At 29.9% G+C, this 14,869-nt stretch overlaps 1 protein-coding gene across 1 annotated transcript in view; it reads left to right on the forward strand.

Annotated features, from left to right (window-relative positions):
• Positions 1-14,869, forward strand: part of JMJD6 (Bifunctional arginine demethylase and lysyl-hydroxylase PSR) — a 46,162-nt gene that overhangs the window by 5,967 nt on the left and 25,326 nt on the right. The window contains exons 2-3 of the mRNA XM_075359535.1: positions 464-669; positions 7,053-7,205. Coding sequence (XP_075215650.1) covers positions 464-669; positions 7,053-7,205 — 359 coding nt within the window. The remainder of the gene's footprint in view (positions 1-463; positions 670-7,052; positions 7,206-14,869) is intronic.

A 14,869-nucleotide genomic window follows, 5' to 3' on the forward strand; every position in this document is an offset into this window, starting at 1 on the left:
TATCAGTGATTATTAAACGAAGTGCTGTATATAGTTATTAGATGCTTATGTGAGAGGAAAGATGAAGAAAAACAATTTCTGAATTAATAGAAAATCCAGAAATTTTTTTCAGCTTTTATGTAGAATATTCTGAGCAAAATTTATGAGATTTTATAATTTCAATTTCCCTTCATTATATTCCTTTTACATTTATAATTATTTAAATTATATTCAGTTGAGCACTCCAGAAGTTAACACTCCAGTTGTCTTTAACATTTGTTTTGTATTTTTATATTCTGGCATGATTTGTGTGATAAGCAACATATAATACCTAAGTTATAAGATGTATTCTTTTCAATTTATCTTGGTTATTATCAGGCAAGGAATTCTTTAGACCAAGAAGAGTATAAATAATATAACTAATAATACTTTTATAAAAATTAAAACTAATTTTATTTCATGGTTCTCTTTTTTTTTGTTTTAGAACTTAGTGATAAAGGTGCATGGACACAATTAGGGTATGCTAATAAGTTTGAAAGTTTTAAAACTGTGAATGATAATGTCGAAAGAATACATGTAAATAATGTTACGGCAGAAGAGTTCATTGAAAAATATGAACAGCCTTATAAACCAGTAGTAATTTTAGGATGCCAAGATAATTGGAAAGCAACATACAAATGGACTCTAGATGTAAGCTAAGTTTTTTATTCTTTTGATATAAATATATACATTTAAAAATTTGTTTTCATGTAAGTAGCCTTTAGACATTCCAATTTATTATTTATAATGCTAAATTGCATTTCAGAGTCCTTGTTATAATGTTATCTGTTAATTGTCAACTTGCATTTAAATCTTTGTTCATTAAAAGAATCAAAGAAAAAGAGTAAAAAATATTTTTAATTAAGTGACCGCCAGTATTTGGTCAGGTAAGTTAGGCAAGTATAAACCAGATTGCTTTTTAAGTTTTATTAGTTCAAAATAAAAATATAAAACAAATCTATACCTTTTCTGCATAGTCTTCCTCAAGTTCTAAACATTTTTCCCAATGTGTGGAGAGCTTGTAGGTCCCTTCTTTATAAAAGGGCGTTAGAGACATAAGCCAATTGCATGTGAAGTCTTCTACTTTGTTATCACTCTGGACTCTGTATCGTACTAGTGCCTCCTTTTATAGTCCAAAAAAAAAGATATAAAGGGATAAATCCGGACTGAATGGGTATATTCTAAGATTTCCCAGTAAATTTCATCCAGTTTATAGCAAATGCTAACAACTTTGTGAGACCTGGCATTGTCATGAAAGAAAATCACATCTCTGATTGGCTGATGACATCTTTTGTTCCTATAGATGGCTTTCTGTTTCAACCGAAGAGCTGGGGCAGTGGTATTCAGTATTCACAATGCAACATTTGTAGAAAAAATCTATGAGCAATATGCTTTTAAGTCCAAAAAGATAGTTGAGAACTTTTCCAGCTGTCAAATGGTTTTATTAGGGCAAGGCCTCTCCATTCCTAAACCACTCCAAACTTGCCAATATCAACTCGAGTGTAGTGAAGGAAATCATCACATATTATTTTTCAATGCAAAAAATTATTTTCCTCTTACCAAAATTGATTCAAGTGCCTTGGGTAAATTTTATGATTTTGGGTGAAAAGTCTTCGAATACCCTAGAGCAAACTTTACAAACTAAACTGTGGAACAGGCACTTCAGTGACTGATACAAACTTCCGAAACAATTTTATTAACCATAGGGTGCCAGTCACCTTCAGTGAGGTCATGGATTGATAAAATATTATAACAAATCTCTATATCTTTAGAATTTATAACCATGTATTTCTTATATATTTTTTGGGTTTCCTAACCTTCATAATTTTTTATTCAAAAAATAAAATTTTTTTCTAGTTTGTAATACATAATTTTCATCAATTTTCAGGCTGTAATTATACTTTATTGCCTAAAATATATGTCAACCGGTTTAATAATAAGAAGCAGTTTTTATTCAAGTAATTTAAATTACAAATTATGTTATATTTATTTTTTCTTGTGTACAGTTCTTAAAAAAAATTTAGGATGGATGCAATATACACACTGTAATAAACATTATATTGTATTTGTAATGTATAATACTTGTTCATATTTTGCAAATGTGTAAATTATTCCTCTGCTGAAGAGAGACAGTTTAATAATAATTCTGTTTCACATCAGAAAGAAGAAATTTAGCTCACATCATGCTCCTTGGTGTTTTATAATAGCTTTAATCCATGTTAGGCGCATAATAAAATTACAAGAAGCCCCAGTCAGAGTTACCACCTTAGATTAATGTTTTCACCGCAAAGCCCCAGTTCCTTTGGTGAATGTAGTGAAAAAGGTTTTCAGTTTTGGTGGTTTAGCATTCCATATAATAGGTACAGCATTAAATTTTTGAGGTAATTGTAATGGGAGTAATTGAATCAGAGATAAGTGTGAGAGCACTTTGCTTTCTACACCATATATAGTATATTTATAAATAACGAGGGAGGTACTGATTGATGAAACATTGCATTTTGCACCAGCACATGTAGCATTCAATGAATTGGTCATAGATGTTAAAAAGTTTCATAAAAATTTTGTATGCTGTAATCTAGATAAAACTTTGACAGAGTAAATAAGATGTGATATAAAAAAATGTTAAAACATTTATTTAATTTTAAGACTAGATAAAAGGACAGTGCAGAAAGTAACCTTCATTGTTGCATAGCAGCTAGTAGTAGTGTCAGTGTTGCTGCCATTGACCCATCAACATACTCTTGAATCAGTGCGCTTCCAGCTGTGTCAGTTTGAGCTGTATACTTTGGCCCATTCACTTGTTATAACTTAAAAACATGAGCGCTGCAATAAAAAATCCTGCAAAATGCAAGGTGGGTGCTGTCATAAGATTCCTTTGGGCACAAAATGTTTCGGCAGCAGACATCCATCGTCAGTTGTGTACTGTATATGGCCGAAATGAGTGATGGTGTCTGACGATGGGCGGATTTTTTAAAAATAGGATAAGCATTTATGAAGTAAAGGAGATTGGTAGGCCTTCTGTTGTTTGTGATGTTCTGTCAGTGAAATTAATGAAAAAGTGTAGGAAAATCAAAGATTCACCATCTGAACTTTCTGAACAATTCCTGAAAATTTCTCATAGAGTTTTGTTGGAGATTGTCACTGAAAAATTAGGCTACTGGAAGTTCTCTGCTTGGTGGGTTCCAAATATGCTCAAAGAACCAAATTGAACCAAATGAATGGGCTCTCCTTTAGACTTCCTTTCACGCTATGATGTGGAAGGAGAACGTTTTTTGAAAAGAATTGTGAAAACAACAGTTGGCAGTTAACTATTAACATTGCTGAGAAAATGTTAGATATACACACAAATAAAGCCTTTTTTTACTTCTCTCTAATTTCATAAAATGTAAATAAATAGTCTGCATTTGCTTACATGTATATATTTTATAATTATTTACATAATTTGCCCAGAATTTTTATTTGCATCGCATAATGTTTACCTTTTTCTAAATTATGAGATGTGTTTAAGTAAGTTCCATTTTGAAATAAAAACAAAACTGAAAAATACGAACAAACTTTATTACTTATGCATAAAAATTATATTCATTTACTGCTTTTCTACATGTGCCATCAAGTTTAATACATTTTTCATAGCATTTCAGTAGTTTTTTCATTCCCTCTTCAAGAAATTTCACCAACTGTGGCTTAAACTACTCAGTAACATAATTTTTCAAATTGTCTCTATTGTCAAACCTTTGTGATGCAGCTTTTAAGGTAAAGAAAAGAAAATAATCGCTGGGAGCTAAGTCAGGGCTAAAGGGTGGATGATTGAAGATGTCCCAACAAAATTTTTACTATTGCTTTACTGTCATGTGTGGCTGGGCATTGTCATGCAAAAAAAAAAAAAAATGCTGCATGATAGCATCCTACATCATTTATGTTTTTTTTTTTATAGTCCTATAATTTTTTAACTTTTCACAGCATGTGTCAGCATTACTAAATCCAACAAGCAAGACACTTTTTTTGTTAAAAAAAAAGTAACCATAAGTTTCTTTATTGAACTTTCTTGTTGGAACTTTTTCAGTCTAGGAGATGAGATGAATGCCCCTATTGCATTAACTGCTGTTATGTCTATGTTTGAATAAGAAATCTGCTTTCATCTCCAGTAACAATGTCGTGTATAATTTATCACCGTCATTTTCATTACGCCACAAAAATTCATGCGAGACATTTTTCCTTGTGTGGTGTTGATTAACATCTTCAGCATTCACCTGGTACACAATTTTTATAGCCAGATTTTTCAGATAAAACTTTATGAATCAAAGATCATGAAACATCAAAGACAATTGTGGTTTCCTTGAATTTTTTCAATCAAATTATTTGTTATCACTGGGACCGGCCATTACATTCTTCATCATGAATGTTTGTTCGCCCTTCTCAGAATGAATGATCACTGCCATACTGTAGCATCAGTCATAGTAATTGGCCCATAAACATAACAAATTTTCCTGAGAATTTCAGCCACCGAATTGTTTTTTTACTATCAAAAATTGGCCTACTCTTCATACTTCACATTTGATAGAATCATGAATTGTAGCACTCATTATAAATGTTGAATATAAACAATTGTAGAAAAAACTCAAAACGAATTTCAAGAAATTCTAAATTTTGTTTAAAGCGTTTAAACTCTCTGTAAATGCTGACAAGACAGTACACATACTATTTGAATATTAGGAGGATGGTGTATACCTTCATCATAGAAGTTAAAATAAACATCAATAACTCATTGAGTTAACTGAAAAAAGGACATGCACAAAATATTTAGGTATTGTTGACAGCCTTTTGAATTACATTCATCATAAAAAATTATATCTGGCATTTATATTAAAAAAAATTAGAAATATCCTCAACAAGAAAATAGAGCTATCGGTATATTACAGGGTAGTTTATTCTATTTGTCAATATGGCGTTGTTGCCTGGGGAGGTGCAAGGAATAACATACTCTCAACTCTGAATGTGATTCATTAAAAGAGTATATAAAAAAGACTGCCCAACAAGGCAATTATATGACACAAGGGGTGATCAGCATAAGAATTACATACTGTCTAGTGGCAGTAAAGCACATTGCCTGTAATAATATGCTTGGGAACATTACAACCAGTACATTAGAAATACAAAAGACGAGATTCCAAGGTACAGATTCCAGAAGATTTTCAGAAGTAGTACAGATTGCAAGGTGCAATAAGGAAATTTTCGCAACGAAGCTGTTTATTTATCAGACAAAAATGTTGAATATTCTGAACTCTATCATTGTGTGTATCTAGTATAGGCATTGTAAACCCACCAGGTTGGTCTAGTGGTTAACGCGTCTTCCCAAATCGGCTGATTTGGAAGTCGAGAGTTACAGCGTTCAAGTCCTAGTAAAGCCAGTTATTTTTACACGGATTTGAATACTTGATCATGGATACCGGTGTTCTGTGGTGGTTGGGTTTCAATTAACCACACTTCTCAGGAATGGTCGAACTGAGAATGTACAAGACTACACTTCATTTACACTCATACATATCATCCTCTGAAGAATTATCTAAACGGTAGTTACCGGAGGCTAAACAGGAAAAAGAAAGAAAGTATAGGCATTGTAAATTATTTTATTATCATTTAAATATTAAAATTTTAGTCAACGGTTCTGCAGAAATGTACTAAGGGTACTTATGCAAGACGTATGTTGTGAATTTTGTAATTGTACAATCATCATAATGCATAAGTTTTTTCTCAATAAATTCAATTCAGCTAACAACAAAATTACTAAATTATTGTTGCTAACAACTAATTATTGACTGAAATAACTGAGCTACACAAGCTCCATCTCTTTATATCGCCACAGAGTTGTTTTTTCCATCAAAAATCAGATTATTCATATTTCACATTTGACAGGATCACGAAATGTTGCACTTTATATAAATGGATGATTATAAACAACTAATAAAAAGTGACTAAACTATTGGTGCTGCTAACAGCTGACGTTCATTGAAATAACTGAGCTAGCAACCATCATCAATTTACAAACACATATGTAGGTGGCAAATTTCAAGAGCGGAAAAACACAACTCATATGGTACCATCTTTTTCTTTTTAATAAATATAAATGTGCTGTACAGTAATATCTACGTACTCTCTTCATTTCTTAGAGTTAATCTTTTTATCTGGAATACCAATTTTGTTGAATTTCAGAAATTCATCTCCCACTATGTTAAAGAGATCTTGGGCCTTCCTTAATTTCATTTGGTTATGTGTAATGGATATTTTAATCTTAACATTAGCATAAAAAAAAGGTTTGAGTTAAAAAAAAATTTTATGAGAGGAAACTAGACCAATAATCCTTTGTTATTTACTGCTTAACCATAGAATTTAACTTGATATTACATTTTATGCTGTTATCAGAAAAATTATATTTATTTTGTGATATACATAGCCACTGTTTGCTATTTAAGAATTAATGGTCGTAAAAATTTGCTTATCTATATTGATTTTAGTATTCATTATTAATTTATGTTTAATAACTATTTGTAAAAGTGTATTTGAAATGAAAGGCGTACATATTATCTCATCTGTTGAAATAACGGAAATAAATTTTAATTATTGCTCATGCTGTCTTTGTATTTTAATTGCTCTGTTTTGTTGAATATTAACTCACAGAGTTAAATTATGTGATTATAAATTATATGATTACCAATTATATTGCTTTCTCTCCTAACAAATGATTTAAATGCTAGTATGAATTTAATTAATTGTTGATTATTATTCTATAACATAAATTAGTTACAGCTTACATTAATAATACATTATTATATTTTATTTCATATTATTTTATCAAGCTATATAATTTTTCAGTTAACCAGTTATATTGTAGTTTGTGGTATGAAAATTCTCTTTCCAAGCCTGGTTGGAATCTGAACATAGAAACTTCCATTTATGAAATATGTACTTTTTGTCGTTATATAAAAAATATTTTGAAATAATGTTAGTAAAGCTTAATTCTGTTCTTTTTTTTTCAGAGACTTGGAAAAAAGTACCGTAACCAAAAATTTAAATGTGGTGAAGACAATCAAGGATATAGTGTAAAAATGAAAATGAAGTATTTTATTGATTATATGCAACACACACAGGATGATAGTCCTTTGTATATATTTGATAGTAGTTTTGGAGAGGTAATCAATGAAAAATAATTAATTTTGGTCTGCTGTGATCGTTTGATTTTGTGGTAATAATTGTATGTAAAATGTTTCAATAGATTTTGAATAATGCTGTGTTAAGAGATTTCTTCTTTACATTTCTCTGATCTGTTGCTTATCGTTTGTGTGTCCTTACATTTTCAAGAACATGTGAATCAGATCGAACAGGTACTTGTTCCATGTTTACTACTGAAGGACTTCTTGTTTTTCCAGCAAAGTTTCAACTACTGGGACCAGTTTCTTTTACAGGTGCTACTGAATAAATCTTAGTTATTTTCACCATTTGCAATCCAAAAATGTTATTCTACAACAATCTTTGATTGTATTCCACAAGATAACCTTTTTGTAAAAAAGTTAATTTTTTTGTATGTAGTCAGCCAGTATACATATGAGGCAATTCTAATATGGTTGTTTAATGTTAAAAATATGGAAGTTATCCCATATTTTCTTGTAATTAGACAAAAAAGATAAGAAAATTATTTCAAAATTTTTGGTAGGACATGTCATACTTAGAAATAATCTTCAGTAAAGGGTCATAAGAAGAAAGGAATGGGGATTCTTGCATATATTGAGCAAATTAAATATTAGATTAATTCATAATTTTTAGTGGTTTAAGTTTTTGTTTATAACCAAGTAATTTTTTTACTTTCCTGGCTACATCTCTATTGCTGCTACAGCATAGCTATAAAATAAAAATATAGCGATCAACCACAATTTTGGGTATCAGGGTTTTTGCAAATGTCAACATTCCAAAATTCTCTTAATCCAAACGCAAAAAGTATAGAAATTTTTAGTTATGTGTGTTTGTATATGTGTTGGCCTGTATTTTTTGAAATTTAATTTTAAAATCTCTAGACGGGCTCAATATAAATTTTTCAAAAATTACTCAACAAATTTCTACATTTGGAACATTGATGGCATTAAATTTTGGGTAAAAAAGGGATGGTTAGTTTTCACCTTTTTGAACTTTTGTATAGTTTTTGTAGAAGATTGAACTTCAGCATGATGAAATTAAGTTATTTAAAATTCAAAGTTTTAAGTCACTCTGATTTAGGAGTGAGGAATAGTCAATATTATTTCTGCATAATCTTGTCTCGTATCTTGAAAAAGTGGTTATAAAAAAAAGGGATTCCTCAACAATATCAGAGCTATTCAATCAGCTGGAAAGACATCCAAATCTTTTTAAATTGAGGATTGACCGAGTGGAAAAGGTTTTTCCCATTTTCAGAGTGTTACTATTGATGGAACTTCCTTACAAAAACACTGAACTAATCTGTCTTATGTTTTCATTTGCATTTGTACACTCATGCATGCAAACATTGGCAACAAGTCTTTCTTCAATTGAATATTCACTTGTCTCCAATTTTAACTGAACACAATCAAAATTGTGTCTCAACATGTGAAAATAAAATGAACTTTTAACAAACCTCGTGCTTTGTTAAGTAAATGAAAATAGCTGATTAACCTTTACATTAACTTGTGATATACAGTGTATGTTATATCGTGGAAAGGGACTTCATAGCCCCACTGGTGAATATATTGTACACCCTTTATGATATATATTTAATAAACATATCCTATGACGAAAGCGTTGATGATTTAAAAAAAAATTGTTTACACAAACCCTATTTTATTGTCATAAATCACTTTCAACAGATAAAATCTTAACTGTAGAAGCTAGTTTGAAATTATTCTATAGGAAGAATACCTGTTTTAATAAAAGAATAATTTGTGGATAAAATCCTAGTAATCAGTTTTACACTCTGTAGTTATAGACAATTAAAAAATTATCTACTTAAAAAATTAATAAACTGAAAATGTGAGAAAAATAGAATTATCAAAATTAAATAGTTTGTATAAATGATACCGCATCATTTTGATATGCGTTGGTTTTTATTTTAAGTGAATATTAATAAAATTTTAAATGAATTTGAAATTCATTTTGCTTTTGACCAACATGAAAGTAGTTGCATTTTACTTATAAATTGGTAATGTTCTATTTGTTTTTCTTCTATATTTTAGTAATATTGTGAAATTTGATGATCTTGTAAAATGCCAGCTCGAAAATTATTCAAAAGTAATTATTTTTTTTTACATAAAATTAATGAAATTTCAAAATGCAGTGAAACCTCATTTATGGAACTTTCAAAGGATTGGTGGGAAAAATATATGTGAGTGGTCTTTAACTAAGATATTTTATTTATAAAATGTTTAGAAATGAACTCATATTGTTTTTTTTAAATGCCATTAAAATTATCACTGTATATATATCTGTATATGTATATATATATATATATATATATATACATCTTTGTATGTGGCCATAAAGAATTCTGTTAATAAATTATAACTATTTTCTTAATACAGCTGAATTTTAACCCAGACTTTTTGTAATCTGACATGCTTGATCTGGGATATTAGTAACTGTGTGAAAACGAGTTAGAGGCAGATGATCAAGTTATATAAGTAGAGACTAGTTGTGATAGCAGTTTAGAAGTTCAGTGCATGCATAGTTAACAACAGTCTTTTATACATCTTTACTGTGGTCTAGTGTGTTGTTATATTTTGTTATCAAATTTTGTGTTCACCTTACAGTATTTTTTTTTTTTTATTGATTGTTTTGTAGAATGTATATAAGTTTTTTTAAAATGATGTCATCATTAACAGGAAAACAGAAATAAAACATTAACCCTGAATGACAAGTAGCAAATCATTTGAAGATTGGTTTGTGTTAAGTAGGTATCATTCATTATCAAGGAATTCAGCATAGGTTATTCATCCATTTTATGGCCTCATAAAAGTAGAAAAGAAATTGAGCATTTTATGAAATTTGACACAAATGAAACTGGAGATACAAAAGCATTGTAAAAAAGGTTTTCTTTAAGTAAAAGATGACACATTTCTGCTTATCTAGGAAAAGTAAAAGGACATTCTTGTTTCAGGTTATATTAAAAAAAAAAATAAAGGTTATTTATCAGGAAATAATGAAAAAGGATGATTTTGTAAATAATAATAGTTGGCTTGTTAAAAGTAATGTTGGTATTCTTTTTTGACAATGGCAGGAGGGAAATTATCAGCAGGCATGTCCAGCATTCCTGAGTTCAATAATTTGTGAATGCTGTTTCTGAGTGATGCCTTGTGACAGATCAGATCTACAGTGCTGGCAAGAATGCTTTCGGTTTTAGTAGGCTTCTAAACAAAACATTTATTTTTTGTGATGAGGCTAAATGCTGCAGTGTTAGATACTAAAACAAAATGTAAAAGTAAGCTAAACGATTCTGCCTTCACCTTTTCTGGATTTTTTGATAACCTAACAATCTTCTAATCCTGACCAAGTTGGATTAGTAAGATTTGATTGTATAACTTTTACACTAATCTTTACACTATTTTCTAGAACATTTAGGCTTTTGGTTTCTTTTTTTAAATTAACCAATAAATAATATTAGCATCAAAATTTAGTACCTACAAACAGAAAATTTGATGTGGACACCACATGACTTCCTTGTACATCTATTAAATTACATATACACATCTTTGCTGCACTTCATTTAAACTTATTTCATTTGAAAGTGAGATACAATCCTAAAATTCTTTGGACAGTTACACAATTGCTAAAATATTAGTTTTTATTAACATCAAATATTTATATAATTATTAATTCAACAATCTTACCTGAACTATTAGGTTGGAATAAAATTTTGTTGATTATTCTTTAAATAAATTGTTTACCAAATAATCCAATAATAAAAACTGATTATTCTACATTGTAAGGTCAAAATCAATATTTGTAACCAGTATACAGGAGTTCACTGAACAGAATAGTTTAATTATTATTAACTTTTATTTATATGACACATCAGAAATCTTGTGCATATTATGCACAAGTGAAAAAAAAATTTCAACAATCACTTTAAATTGAATACAATTCAAAAATGTATTTTATTTTTCTGTCAATAATTAAAATGATTCTTTTAAAAATAAATTACAGTTTTTATAAAAATTTGCTAAGAAAATTCAAAAATAATGAGATTCTTAATTATAATTTTCAGTTAATATTAAATGATTAGATGTTTCACAAACTCTACTACATATACATTTTTGTAATAATGCCAATTAAATTACATATAGGCATTTTTAAAAGTATATAAAATTTTATTTCACTAATAACTTATGATTTTTTTCATTTTTTTTTTTTATTGAATAATTATTTATTGTAAAAGTTTTTTTTACAATTATGGGTTAATAATAATTAATAAATCAATATATTTAATTTAAAAAAATGTTAAAAAAGTAAAAACAGAAATGAGGCCTGATTTGAACTTATGTGCCTTCCCTGTTAGAGATCCTAAAATTTCATTTGGCTATAACTCTGGAACCAATGAAAATAAGTACTATGATACATCGTTGAAAAGCTCTCAATGAGGACTTATTACTAAGAAAAAGTCCAAAATCCATATTTTTGGGGGGATTTTAGGCTTAGTTGGACACTTTTGGTTCAGTCGATTGTAATCAAAAGTGGGAGGTGGTCAACTAGATGTTACAAAAGTCTTAAATCCAAAATTACAACATCCTATGGCTAATTGTTTTTGAGTTATGCGAGATACGTACGTACAGACATCATGCCGAAACTAGTCAAAATGTATATTTCTGTTGAAATCTGAAAACAGAAATTTTTTATGATCACAATACTTTATTTCGTTCAATGAAGTAAAAATTACACACAACTAAAATAAGAGTATCAAATAATTTTCTTATTTAATCTGTGTGTTTGCATGTTTGTACTGATGTTTGCTTAAATCTCACAACTGCTGAACTGATCTGAATGAATATTTCATTATCATATTTATTTTGTGGATAATTTTATCTTTCAGTGAATACTAAAGCTTAAACAAGAGAAGATAGTTAATTAGTTCTAAAACAAACAGATGAAAAATATTTTTAATGTTGTAGTTTTATTTGAAAAAGTTAAATTCATTGCATAGTCGGTATCATAATAATATTTGTTATGTCATTGGCTTCTAAAATATTTTATTGTTAAGAAAACGTTTATTAGGTCTTTTAAAATATCCATTAGGTTAACCAATCAGTCTTACTTATTTAAGTAGTAAGAACAGACTGATGCTGAATACCACTTACCAATTGGATGATAATAAATTCTTTTTGAGTGTAAAATGCCATTCCTGACTGGGGCTTGAACCTAGAATCTTCCAATGAAAAGCAGATATACTACATTCTTGGCATAGATATAAGTTTATTGAAGTTTTATATATTAACAGAAGTCATTGATGAAGATTATCACTCATAATTTAAAAAACAAATTTAAATAAGTTTATAATTTGAATTGTATTTTAAATTTATGTAATAAGTGCCTTTAAAAGTACAGAGAATCTAATAAATGCCAATTAGGTCATAGATTTCGTGAAGAAAAATCTTGAAATTCACCTTCCTGTGGTAGAGAGGAGGCAACAATTGTATGTATTAAAGTTGGTTGGTATATGCAAGTGGCTAACGACTAAAGAAACCAAACAGCTCATGTGTTAGGAAGCACCGCTCCTGCAAGTGTCAAAGGCAGATGAGCAGTAGGGATTTGGGGCACGCTGTTGCCCCAAGGGTGAGAAATCATCCCCAAAGACGGAAGAAACTTCTGTAGGAAGTCAATGGTATTAGGTTATAGAAGACAACGGAATACCAGTGGATTTTTTCCCTAGTGAGACACCACGGTTATATCTTCTTTTGTTAAATATTCTGGAGTTAAAATGACTTTCTGTTCAGATTTCTGGGGGAAGCATCAGAAGGAGTGTCATAGAAAAGACAAAGTAATGAGAATAGGTTCATAGATTGTGAAAACTTTATTGCCAGCAGGTAAGTTGAAAGAGAGAGAGAGATAAAAATGGATATAGTAGGGTTAAGTGTGCTTAGATGGGAGGAAAGTGGAGAGTTGAGCGTTGAGAGTTGTGCTTGAGTTGATAGTTGGCGTTATGTTTTACTTTATATTAGTCAGGAATTGAAAAAGGAAAAATGGAGTAGTAATAGCTGTAGAAAACAGTATAGCAAGAAGAGTACAAAAAGCAATTTAGGGGATACAGTAATGGTTTTAAGGATTGGAGTGCTGCCAAAAGACATAGTATTGTTCAGGTATGTATGACAATGTTGGAGTATAAAATGAAGATATTAAAAAGATGTACAATAACAGGGTTTTGTTATGAACAAGAAGATAGGGAAGAGAGTAGAGTATTTCAAAATGCATAGTGATAGAATCATTGTACTAAGGATAAAATCGAAACCTAAACCAACAACGATTGTTAATGTCTATATGCCTACAAGCACCCATGATGACGATGAGGTAGAGTGTGTATACGAAGAAATTGATGAAGTAATTAAACTCATAAAAGGAGATGAAAATTTAATAATAGTTGGAGATTGGAATGTAAGCATTGGAAAAGGCAAAGAAGGAAATATAGTGGGTGAATACAGGCTGAGCAAAAGGAATGAAAGAGGGGGCCGACTTATAGCGTTTTGGATAAAGTACAATTTAGTAATTGCTGACATCCAGTTTAAGAATCATAGTAGAAGAATATGCACATGGAAAAAGGCAGGCGATACTGTAAGGTCTCAGATACATTATATCATGATTAAGCAAAGATTTAGAAATCAACTCGTCGATTGCAAAACTTACCCTGGAGCAGATATTGATAGTAACCATAATTTAGTGATAATGAAATGTAGATTGGGGTTTAAAAACTTGAAGAAAAGGTGTCAGATAAATCGGTGGAATATAGAGAAGCTTGGTAAAGAAGATTTGTGAGGAGAACATCGCAAGAGATCTGAATAAAAAAGATAAAGTAGAAAATGTAAAAGAAGAATCGGAGAATGTTAAAAAGGAAATTCTTAAATCAGTAGAAGTGAACTTAGGTGGAACAAAGAGAACTGGTAGAAAACCTTGAATTTCAGATGATATATTGCAGATGTTGGATGAACATAGAAAGTATAAGAATGCTAGTGATGAAGAAAGTAAAAGGAACTATAGACAATTAAGAAATACTATAAACAAGAAGTGCAAACTAGCAAACGAAAAGTGTTCAAAAGTGGAAAGAGAAATGAATGTTGGTAAAATAGATGGAGCATATAGGAAAGTTAAGAAAAATTTTGGGGTACATAAATTAAAATCTAATAATGTGTTAAACAAAGATGGTACACCGATTTATAATATGAAAGGCAAGGTGAGAGGTGGGTGGAATATATTGAAGAGTTATACGGAGGAAATCAATTAGAAAATGCTGTTATAGAGGATGAAAGGGGAGAACAATACTTAAATGTGAATTTAAGAGACCGTTACAAGATTTGAATGGCAGGAAGGCTCCTGGAATAGACGGAATACCTGTCGAATTATTGCACAGTGCAGGTGAGGAAGCAATTTATAGATTATACAAACTGGTGTGTAATATTTATGAAAAAGGGGAAGTTCCGTCAGACTTCAAAAAGAGTGTTATAGTCATGATACCAAAGAAAGCAGGATCAGATAAATGTGAGGAATACAGAACAATTAGCTTAACTATCCATGCATAAAAAAAACTAGAGTTCTGTACAGAAGAATTGAGAGTAGAGTGGAAACTTCTTCCACTCTACTCTCAATTCTTGTT

This window comes from Lycorma delicatula, chromosome 3 (genome assembly GCF_047948215.1).
Source record: "Lycorma delicatula isolate Av1 chromosome 3, ASM4794821v1, whole genome shotgun sequence".
NCBI classification, from domain to species: Eukaryota; Metazoa; Arthropoda; class Insecta; order Hemiptera; family Fulgoridae; genus Lycorma; species Lycorma delicatula.